The 12,058-nt window shown below is 35.0% G+C and overlaps 1 protein-coding gene across 6 annotated transcripts in view; it reads left to right on the top strand.

Annotated features, from left to right (window-relative positions):
- Positions 1-12,039, top strand: part of MARCHF6 (membrane associated ring-CH-type finger 6) — a 45,149-nt gene extending 33,110 nt beyond the window's left edge. For 2 of the 6 annotated variants that reach the window (XM_015614857.3, XM_015653642.3), the window contains exons 21-26: positions 1,651-1,832; positions 3,167-3,301; positions 5,314-5,403; positions 6,798-6,930; positions 8,101-8,236; positions 9,759-12,039. In XM_015614857.3, coding sequence (XP_015470343.1) covers positions 1,651-1,832; positions 3,167-3,301; positions 5,314-5,403; positions 6,798-6,930; positions 8,101-8,236; positions 9,759-9,849 — 767 coding nt within the window. In that variant the 3' untranslated portion in view covers positions 9,850-12,039. Of the gene's footprint in view, positions 1-1,635; positions 1,833-3,166; positions 3,302-3,413; positions 3,536-5,313; positions 5,404-6,797; positions 6,931-8,100; positions 8,237-9,758 lie in introns of those variants that run through there. The other 4 variants (XM_033512150.1, XM_033512149.1, XM_033512151.1 and 1 more) reach the window with 3 other exon arrangements.
- Positions 12,040-12,058: the final 19 nt, after the last annotated feature.

Here is a 12,058-nt window from a genome sequence, read left to right as displayed (position 1 = left end):
GCTTCAGCTGCTGAGACAATCTCAGTAGTATTGAATGAAAAAGAGAAACTAGCACCTATTTTACTGTTTTGAGAAGGAAAATAAGTAGTTAGTTTTCAGGTCTTCTGTAGTATTTTCTTTAATTAATTATTCTGAAGGTGTCATTATTGAGTACTGTGAGGAGCAAGGGGTTGGACTCAATGATCCTTACGGGTTCCTTCCAACTTGAGATATTCAGTGATTCTGTGATCTTGACACATCACTAGATTTTGTGAAGTGGCATGTATATCACTTTAAAATGTCTGAGTAAGTACTTCAAAAACACTTAGTATTTTTTTTAATAATTTAGAATGAATGTTAACCAGCATAAATTCCATAACCTGCCTGCTGTAATGCCATGTAATTTACACCTTCTTCTATTAATGATACTGTCTTGGTTTGAAAAGACAGGTGTCTGCTAAGGAAGGCAGAAACCTCCCTTGAAATGGAAAAAATGTAGACCACCCCCCCCCCCCCCCCAAATTATTATAAACTTGAAATCAAGATGCTCTCATGCAAAGATATGGGAATAGGAATAACAGTTCTTTACTAAGGAAATTAAATTAAAATAAAAATGCAGTAATACAAAAAAACAAAACAAACAATAAAAAACTATTGACAGAGATTCCAACCTGACACACCCTGTTGATCTGTGTGTTGGTAGCAGTCCAATTAAATGGGAGCTGCAGTCCTCCTGGAGTGGCAGATGTGGTTCTGTTAAAGCAATGATCCTGTAGAAGGTTGTCGTCTTCCTCTGAAGATCCAGTGATGCAGTTGGGTCCACTCTTTCCTCTGGAAGGAAGTGGAGAAAGGCTGCTTGTGGTGTTCTAAATCTCAGATTATATTCAAGTAGGAAGGCTTGGCTCCTCCCCTTGGGTGGAGCATCTCACAATGGGGTGATGTAATTTTATCAGTCATGCAGTAAGACTCAATGGCCCATTAACGGAGGCTATCCCTCTGGAGGGAAGAGATAAAGAGCACTGCTCTACCTGGTTGTAACAGCTGGTAATAGAATACATACTTTTGGCTACATCTTGCATTGCAACCCAAGATAGATATTAAAGTCATTAATGTGTTGAGATCAAAGTTATAAATTCCGTGATCGTTTTAGTTGTAGGACATAAAATAATTCCACTCAAATACTAGGGAAATGAAAACACTACTAAAAAATTAACTGTAGCAAATCGGTCTCCCATTTTTGTCAGAGAACTTCAGAAGCCTCATCAGTAAGTCTTATAAAATTATACGAGGCAGTGAAACAACCCAAAGTTAGTTCATATAATTTAAGTTCAAGCTTACACACTAATATATGATTGCAGTTCTGGAGATCAGTGTTTAGGCTCTGAACAGTTCAGTGCTTTGTTTTGCTGTAGCTCAGGTCCCATTGCTGCCATAATGAAAATTTAGGTGGAAAAGGATTTCTATGTGTTTATTTGGCATCATATCTGAAAGTGTTTGCATAGTGCTTCACACATTTATGTGTTACGGGTATAGTATCAAAATAACTATTTCATGTTGAATAATATTTATGTAGGGATATTTAATATAAATTCGCTAAGTATTTTTTTAATAGGCATCCTTCCCTAATATGTCCAGAAGCATTACTGTATTTAATAGTGCTTGTGTTTTCAGTGTTCGCTGGCCGGTGGTTAATGTCATTTTGGACGGGGACTGCCAAAATCCATGAACTGTACACAGCTGCCTGTGGTCTTTATGTCTGTTGGCTGACTATCCGAGCAGTGACAGTGCTGGTTGCCTGGATGCCACAGGGTCGTCGAGTCATTTTCCAGAAGGTCAAAGAATGGTCTCTCATGGTGAGTCTTGAGAAAAAGTTCTACTGAATTATCAGAGAATTAGCTAATGGAACTTGTTTCATTTTTTGCTTGCAGGCTTTACTCTGTCATGTATATTTCATATTGCTTTTCAGACCATTTTGAAGCTTTTGCAGCTTGCATTCCCATTGCATAGACTATTTTTGAAGGCAATCAATGTAAATATGCTTGTGTGTATATATGTTTAAATACATATATATATGTATCTATTTTTCTATTTTCCTTTAAAAGTGAACATACTGCATTATTATCCTATGTGTTACATGTTCTCAAAGACATTTACTTTTTATATAAGTCTGGAAGCTTAACTATTTACTTGTTTAGTTACATGTAATTTTCAAATGGAAAAACCTTATAAAGCTGATAGATGATGACAATGTCTCTACAAAGTAGCTTGATGCATGTTTTCAGAAAGATCTTTATCAGCTGTTGAATTTATATTGTTCAAATAAAAGATATTTTCCTCAAAAATACAAATTTTGAGGAATTGAGGTTCTCAGCATGAAAGCAAATTTATACCCCACCTTTTTATCTTGGTTTTGTTTTTGAGGATTTCTGTAGTAGATTTCTTGCCAGTTCCTTTAAACATCTATAGCATAAATGGTATCCTGTCCTGCACATTTTAATGTACTTATTGCGTTGTTACACTGTACATGCTCTTCATGTCCTAATTACCATGTTTCCCAAATACCTCATCCATCATTTTAAGATCTTAGCTTCTTCAAGTAAATTCAGAGCTAAAGCATAATTTCTACTTGCTCTTTGACCCTTCTCCGTATCATGCTAATTAGGTCAGGCTAGTTTTTTATGACGCAGTTAAATTGAGAATTTCAGAATAAATAAAGATCCAAGCACAGTGTTCTGAGTCCTCCATGTTTAACTCAAATATTCCATAATGACAGAATTTTTAAGGTTTGTTTTGCACCAGAGAAAATTTGGCAGTTTTGGAAAAATTCTTCAATTTCCCAACATATGAGCATATGCAATGTATTGAAGTGCCATTGGATAGTATTCCCTATTGATAACAGTCAGTATGATGTTATGATTTAGAACTATATGAATACTAGAAGATACAGTCATGTTTTTTTTCTGGAATTCCTATTCCTATGGAATAGGACCCAATCTTGAAAACTTGCATTGCAAAACAAGCAATAGCAAAAATTATTTCTAGGGGTGTATATGTGTGAAATAGAGGTCTCTGTAGCTTTGGAGTTTTTTCACCAGGACTGTGTGTTTATGTAGTTCAAGTTATATTTTTGTGTTTAAAAAAGAATCCTCTAGTAAACATACTAATTAAATGTCTTGTTTTTTTTTAGATAATGAAGACACTGATAGTGGCTATACTGCTTGCTGGAGTGGTTCCACTTTTGCTTGGTCTTCTGTTTGAACTGGTCATCGTTGCACCTTTGAGAGTTCCTTTGGATCAAACACCTCTCTTCTATCCTTGGCAGGTCAGTTGCTCCCATTCTTTTGCTGCTGTTGATGTAAGGAGTATGGGCTGCCTTGTTTCATGTGATTTTGGTGCTTCAGCATATTTTCCACAAATATGTTTGTATGTGGCAGAGAAAAGCCAGTTTGGATGTGAGGATTATTTGAACCAAAAGGATATGCTGAGGAATTTAAACTGTGAAAAGCTGAACTGTTGTGAGATGACCTCAAAGGCTGCGTTTCAGTGATCAGCTGCTTTTCCAGTAACATAATTGTAAGGATATGTAAGAAGTTAGTATCTCTCTATGTATGCACAGATGTACATACTCTTAATAGTTTTGAAAAGCTTTTTGCATACAGTTATGCAGGAAGAGGTTAAATTTTTGGTTTTTTTTTTCCTTGTAAGATTTTAATTCAGTGATGAGGCACATTATAAATGTAATTTTTTTATGATTTAGGATCATGCTGATTTTGGGCTGAGTTGTCAAATCACTAATGCAAAATTCTGAGGTAGTTGTGATTTATTGCTCTTCAGTCAAATATCACAGGCTGAGTGCAAATTTCTGTCCTGCAAGTTGGGAGACAATGTGAAGATGCATTAGATTGACTGACAAATGCTTCCATCACTTAGGCTGAATTATGAAAGAGGTCATAACTCAAAGAAACTCAACTGAGGGGACCATAAATCAAAACATCTAGAATGCCATTACTAAATAACAAGAAAGTGTGACAGTGACTTTCTAAGGTGCCCTAAGCTTTCGTTTACTTTCAGTATCCAAATGTTTAAAGCCATAATGCAAGGAAGAATTTGGCTATTAATTTAATTATTCTATTACTTTAAAATCCAAGTATATTTTTGAGCTGAGTAGATGACCAGAAAATCAGGACATCATATAATTACAGTGGTAGAAGATTATGCTTTCCAAACAGTTGTGGAAAGAATTTGTAATGCTAGAGTTTATAAAAATTCTTTACTATTGCATATTAATTCTTTAAAAGTTTTAAAATAAGTATACTGAAAACCTTCATTTTCATGTAGCAGAATTTCTTCAAAATTTAAGATAAGTGGGATTTTTTACTTATTCTAAATCAACAAGAAGCTATCAAAATTGAGACTAATTTCTATTTTTCCCAAAAGAGAAGAGGGTTATACAAAGGTTACATGCTTAAATAAACATGAATAAACTTTAACTGGTGCTTTTTTGTAACAATTTTAAATTTTTTTTAGAATTTGTTAACAAAAGTTGTCTTTTTAAGTAATTGATGAAAGAAAATGTACTTCCCCAGCACTTTTAGAAACGTTATTAGTCTGTGATGTCCCAAGTATTACCAGTTCTCAGCTGTTTATTCTACTTTATCAGCCTATGTTTTGCATTCTATTTTTGATGGATTTTATTGAAAATCTCTTAGAAATATCTGTAATACAGAAAGACTGGACTTAGGATGTGAAGTGTTTACTAGAAGCCAGTAGTTATTGTGGCAAATTCCATGCCATATTAATTGCAGTTTATGTTAAAACATACATTTTCCTCCGAATAGTATGACTTTTTTTGTGAAGAGCATTGCCTTGCTTTAAGCTTCTCTTACATCAGGTAGAGTTTGGGGAATAATTAAACTTCAGAAGAAGGAAAGGAATTTGTTTCCTGATGCATGTGAACATCTTTGTATCTTTTTTCTATTATTTTGTAAAGGAAGGAAATTTACTTCCTTTTGTGTAAATTAGTTGTACCAGAATGTTAGTCAATTGCTTTAAGTCTGATTTTTTTTTTTTTTATTTGCCTTTGGTTTAATAGTAGTAGTGATTTTCCAGGTCCCAGGAAGCTAAATTTACAGATGCCAGCTAATCTTGAGAGCATCCTCTTTCTCACAGGAATGTGCAGATGATGTTGTCTTTTTGAAGCAATGTCACATGTAAATGGAAAAGTAATTATATTTTCACTTATAAGTAATATTAACACATTTCTCTTAAAGCTTTTGGTTATCTGACTTTTTAAAGATATGTTAATGCTAACACTGTAAATTTTTACAAAATTAGGATTGGGCTCTTGGAGTTCTGCATGCCAAAATAATTGCTGCCATAACATTGATGGGTCCCCAGTGGTGGCTGAAAACTGTTATTGAACAGGTAGGGAAAAATTGTCCATGTGAATTATCTGAATAATACATTTTTTATGTTTCTGATTGTGTGTCAGAAAACAGTTTTACTCGTGCAGTAATGGAGTAATCAAGTAAAATTCAACTATTATTGTAAAAACCTTTTAAATATTAAGTCTAATCCATTAAGGTACACATAACAGTAAAACAAAAACTCAGAAATCTGAATTTAAGAAAATGCTTTGTATACATACACGCATTTTTATCAGTTTTGTAATAAAGTAAGAAAGAAACATGATTGTTTCTTCAGATGAAGTCAATGTGTCCAAATACTTGTCTGAATATTGAACAGTATTTACACCCACAACTCAAAACCACAGAATTTTGCTTTCTCTGTGGCTGTAGGCATTACCCCATTCATAGATCAGACGAGATGAAAGACAGCATTTCTGTTCCCCTTTGAGATTATTAAGCAACATGGAACAGTTTCTCTGAGCAGTTCAGAATCACGTCGCCTATTGCTTTGTCAGAAGTATTTTTTCTTGGTTATAACCATTAAATTCCATGGTTGTCATCTCAGTGAAGTATCTCAATTGTTTGTCAGAAGGTAATTTTTCAGCCCTGCACTGTATGTGATGCCTGTGGTGCATGTGTCAAACCTTGTATACAAGGTGCCTCTCGTGGTTAAGTCTAGCACATGGTCCCAGTTATTAGATCACTTCAGCTGTCACACTGCAGAAATATTTTCTTAGTCTGGGAGTATGTTTTGATGTATACCACGGCTCCCTCTTCCATTCTGAATGCTCTCCATGGGCCTTTTCCACACTCTCCTGAACCTTCCAGGCTGTAGGACAGAGGCCATTGTTTAAGCTGCAGCTGATAGCCATTCAAAACTGGTCTTTTCCCATGCTTAATCTGGTAATGTTTTGACATTAGCTTCTGCAGAAGCTTAAGAATTGTGGAGGCCTTTTTTTTCAGGTATAGACTCTACATACAGAGGCTCTGGTCTGCCCCAGCAAGTACAAAATTGGATCCTATTTTCTGCCCATTACAAAATCTATTAATTTATTCTATTAGCATATACAGGATCCTCTTCTAGGAAGTTAACAGCGCAAAATGATCCCAGGTCACCCACAAAACCATTGTCCACAGCTCTATTAAATGATCTTTCAGAAGGTCTCTTGCATTCCTGCAACTGAATCACAACTCTGTTCCAGATTAAATTGGTCTCTTGGGTATTGTTTAAATGATTTCCTGGAACCCTCATGATGTAAATTGGCAGAGAGTTTTTCCTTCAGCTGTGGTCATGGGAACACCCATTTCCTTTCATAAGGAGAATTGTGTAAAACCTTGTAATTAGTGCTGTAAGTACAAAGCAAGGCTTTCTTGATTGATCTGTTCTACTTCTAACTTATTCCATTTTAGGTATATGCAAATGGGATTCGTAACATTGACTTACACTTCATCATCCGTAAACTGGCAGCACCCGTAATCTCTGTCCTCTTACTTTCCCTGTGTGTGCCGTACATCATAGCTTCTGGTGTTGTACCTTTACTGGGTATGTATGCATTCAGAACATCTGTTTGTCATCTCATGGTTTACAACAGTGTAAGTATGTTTGTGGAAATAAAACTTCAAGCCCTAGTTTATAAAAAAACCAACACAACAAACAAAACAAAACAGTCAAATTACTTCTCTTCTGCTGACAAAAGTAAATGTTTAAAGACTTCCAAGAGTCACACCATGTTCCAGTAATATTGACCGAATGCTTCTTGAACCCTGTCAGGCTTGGTGCTGTGACCACTTCCCTGGGCAGCGCGTGCCAGTGCCCAAACATCCTCTGGGTGATCCACCTTTTTCTAATACCCAACACAAACCCTTCTCTAACACAGTTTGAGGCTGCTCCTTGGGTCTTGTCCCAAGGACACCACAGAAAAGATTTGGTCAAGGTTCACCACAGAAAAGAAATCAGTGTCTGCCCCTCCCCTTACCCAAGGGGAGGAGCAGACACTGATTTCTTCTCTGTACATTTTAAGTATCTAGGTAGTTTGGGAAAGGAATGCTTAATTAATTTCTTCTTTGGACAATCAGCCTTTGATTTTAGTCACTCTAGGAGCTATACTGAGCTGAGGCCATCTTTTCTGACTTGTCAGATTCTAAATGAAGCTTATAACAGGTGAAAATCCTGGGTTTCTTTTGAGGTTTTAATAGTATTAAAATGTAAATTTTAAATAATATAGGGTTTTTTCAGACTTTCCTATCTTCTCATAATTAAGGTAAATCATTTGATTAGAACCAGGATAGATAAGCTTTTTCATCGACTTGTCTTTTACTAGTTAGTTTTGATACTAACATGTTCAAGAAGTCCCATTTTATTCTGCAGTCTCACTTGAATGCAGACTTTTATTGTGTTGACTTTTTGATACAAGGAGAAGTCAGTAAGCAGATGAACAGAAGTTAAACAGGCAAAAAGAACTGATAAGCCCTTTTTTTTCCTACTGTGGATTTTCAGTCTGTTAATGGAAAACATTTTGCTCGTAGTGCTTCAGATTAAAAAGAACAGCAGCTGTCATGTTGGATCTCTGATGTAAACGGATGTGTAATTTATTTCACTGTTCTATTGAAGTTACAGTAGAACTAAAAGTATGGAAGCACAAGTAGAGGAGCAGAAATATGTGAGTTAGTTCAGCAGTATTAGAATGTCGAAGGATTGTATCTTGTTTTGTAGGAGTTACTGCTGAAATGCAGAACCTCGTTCAGCGACGGATTTATCCTTTTCTGCTTATGGTGGTGGTTTTGATGGGAATTCTGTCATTCCAAGTCCGCCAGTTCAAGCGCCTTTATGAACATATTAAAAATGACAAGTGAGTATATAGAGGGGTTTTTTTTTTCCCTTTATATATATCTGTATATGTTTGATTACTTCAGGTTGTATTCAGATGTTGTAGATACTTAGGACTAAAATGGTTTTTAATAAGTTTTCTAGACAAATGACTCTTTAAGACAAACTGTTCTTGGCAATTGTTTCATCTGTGATTCCAGTAGATAAACACAGGAATAGACTCCATAAAGGGAAGACACTCCCCCATGTCTAACATGAATGTGTTTTCCCACAAATGAAGCTGACTGTCTCATCTGTAGTCTTGAATGACAAGTGAATGTCATGACTTACAATATACCTGGAAGTTAAAGTCATGTCTCAAGCTGCTGCTTATAAAACCAGTTCTTCAGCCTTTTCTGCATAATGGTTTTCTTACTCTTACTCTTCCTACTCCTTAGTCCAACTAACCTGTTAAAGAATATTCAGTTGATTTGATAGTTTATCCTTACCAAATTTTGTGTGGTTTTCTGATGTTTTCAGTAATTATTACTCTGTTTTGCTCAGATGCCTAATGAATATAATTTTCCTGTTATTTTCTTGTTGTCTTGCTTAGTTTAACCTTTTTTTTGGTGTTGTTACATTATTTTTGGTGTTACCCTAGTTACCTTTTTTGTGGGTTATTAAGAAGATTAGCAACTAATCTTGCTAGGCTTCTTTTGCATTGAAAATGAATAAATTAGTTTTGTTCTGTTCATATCCTGAGTTTCCCCATAAGAGTTTTGCTTTCCAATAACTACAAAAGGAGTCAAACCTAAAATAGGCTTCTTTGAATATTAAATATTAAGAAGCGACTGAAAAGCTGTAAGTGAAAATTAGTTTGGTATTAAAAAAGGTTATTAAATGTTGTAACATCCTTGCAGACAAGAAATTTGTATGACTTAATTTTCTCATTTCAGGAAGTAAGCAGACAGTCATGCCAGCCAGTAGAGATCTATGCTTTAGAAATATGTGTAATTACATCTTTTCATGTAACAAATTTTAAAAGCATATACAAGTGTTTGTGACATTCTATAATGTACAAAGTGCATGATGGTTGTTGGTTATGGTACCATGAGAAAAGGAGCAAAGTGAAAAGGTTTCTAAAGGAAATGACAGATCTCAGGGGAAGAATTCATAGGTGTATAGGGCTCTTGTATACACATGACATGCAAATAGGAAATATGAAAAGGAATTTGGGTGGCAAAAAGTGTGGATCAATTATATAGAGGAAGAAAGCAATAATGTGAAAGGCACGAAAACTGTTAAGGTGCTGAGATAGTTAAATTCTGTTTCAATATCACACTCAAGGAGTCTTGTACCCCTTAAGCTTTCCATGGAGTAGCATCAGGATATTTTCTCTCCCTTTAAGAAAGATTAAGCAGCAGCTAAAGCTCTTCCTTTACAATTTATATAATAATTTTTTATTGAAATGAATAAACTACTTTGGTAGCAAAGGAGATCAGAGTGGATTTGTGTTACAAAATAGAATTACATTGTGTTAATTTCTGGTTTTACTGTGATCCCAGGTACCTTGTTGGACAACGTCTTGTGAATTACGAACGGAAGTCTGGTAAACCAGGCACATCAACAACTCCACCTCAGTCTTCACAAGAATAGATGGTCATATTAAACATCTTGACCTTCCCTTTGCCTTTACATGTCCTTTTTTCATTGACTTTTCTCCTCTTTCGATATCTCTCCCAATAATACTCTCAGCAGTGTTTTGGCTTCTGTTGGTAGCATCCAGATAGCAGTTAAGGCTCTGTCTCTTATCTGCATTTTCTGATGTTGTAAATGCTGTCTGAGGTCTGTATATGTGTATATAGAAGTGTCCTGACACCCTAAATCCTTGGATTAAAAGGAATGTGCATTGTACATCTTTTAAAAGTATATTAATTTATTAAATCTAGTTGTCACTTTATTTTGGACTGCTGTTCTGTTGACAATGTGCCACAAAGCAATAGTGTGAAGAGGCAAGATGTTTTTATAAAATTTGGAGCTTACTTTATGGTGTTCATAAAAGCTCTTATTGTTGTAATACAGTATGATTTTTCATGAGTGGTAAGAACACGTAGAGAATATGAAAAGTAAATAACTGTCTTAGTCAGCAATGAAGTTGCTGTGTTGAGAACATAATGAACTATGTATCTTGCTGTCCAGTCTTTTTTTTATTATTTTGTATAACACCAAAGCTGTTGTACATTTTTCTATTGCCTGATTGTTTTTCATGTGTCAGAGTTTGTAATATTGTACAGTTGCTGTTAAATCAAGAAAACATTTCCTCTTCTGAGAATTCAGATGTACTTGTTGAAGCTCAGCTGGATTTTTCTATTTGGTTGAAGGGGGTAAGTGGGTGTTTGCTTTGGGATCAGGATTTCACTAATTGAAACAGTAAGTAAAAATGTACTAAGGCTAGATGATGGAAGTACTTAAAGGTACCGAGAAAAATTAGATAGGTTCACAACTTGTAGCAAATTTCTTGTCAATATTAGAATTTTTCAGGATCTCAAGAAAAGGGATTAACCTTAACTGATGTGCTTACACAGCAGAAAGAGCATAGTGTAAGCAATGTCCTGAACTGATCCTTAGTTAAAGACCTTGATATCTTTTTTTCTGTAAGTTACCAAAGTTGAAAATTGTCGTATGAATTTTATATTGCACAATTACTTTTTACAAAACCAAACCAAAAAAAATCTCTGAATTAGTCACTGCAAATTTTTATGGGAATAATACTGAGGGATAATACTGATTTATCATGTACCATTTATGGCCTGATGGGCAGGGGAATACATATCTTATTTAAACAGGCAAGGAAAAGTTAGCAGATTTCTTTGCAAGAACACAGTCAAACAAGAGCCACCAAGTCAAGTCTCTGTTATTTCTATATGTAGATAGATTTCTTTTGCAGTAATGTTTGGGGGTGGTAGTTATGTAGATAAAGAAAATGCATAACAGTATCACAAAGCTTTAAGTAGCATCAGATCACATTCTTAGATTGCAGTATCTTTCCTGGACCAGTGTGGAAAATATGAATATCCATTGCAGTATTGAGAAAAGTGATGGAACATTGGATGAACATTTAATTTGCTATTCAGTACACTCTCCTTCAGTATTCTGTACTTTACTATGTGTGTATGTAATTAATCCTTGAGAATCTGGCAGGTACTTTTAAAGTGTCATCTCCTTGTATTGATGTTGCATCTCTGATCTTACCTGGTATGAACTAATGTGGTCCCGGCTGTGAAGGTGGTAGCTCATTCTTCTGGTGTCTGGACTTATGTTCTAAGGCAGCGAGCACAAGCCAAATGCATCTGAATCTAGTGGCAGGAAGATTGGGCTCAAATCTCTCAAATCCATACTATTTTACAGAATTACTGTTGTCCTGATGGTTTTGAACCACAAATATTGCCCTTCAGAGTGATTTATTAGGAAATTTCCAATGAAATGAAATAATAGAAAATAGTCAAAATATTTCTTTCATTTTCTGTGGCTGATTTAATGCTCAACTGAGTATATATTCACCCCATATATTTTTGATGTGCATAAATATTGCATTTGAATATTTACAGTGGTGTACATTGTGGGACAGATATATTTTCACAATAATAAATTCACTGGTAACATACATTCTTACTTATGCCAAGATTCTGTTTTTGACATACCTTTCACAAACAGTTCCAAAATGTCTTACTACTCAAATGTTGTCAGCACTACTGTGCATCATGCAGAATTTGCAGTAGTGTGGTACTTGTAACTGCATTTTTATCCAGACAAACTGCTCTTAATATTAAAATTTATTAAGAAAAAGCCTTTGTGCTGTTTCTTA

This window comes from Parus major, chromosome 2 (genome assembly GCF_001522545.3).
Source record: "Parus major isolate Abel chromosome 2, Parus_major1.1, whole genome shotgun sequence".
NCBI classification, from domain to species: domain Eukaryota; kingdom Metazoa; phylum Chordata; class Aves; order Passeriformes; family Paridae; genus Parus; species Parus major.
This window is presented reverse-complemented; position numbering and strand designations above follow the sequence as displayed.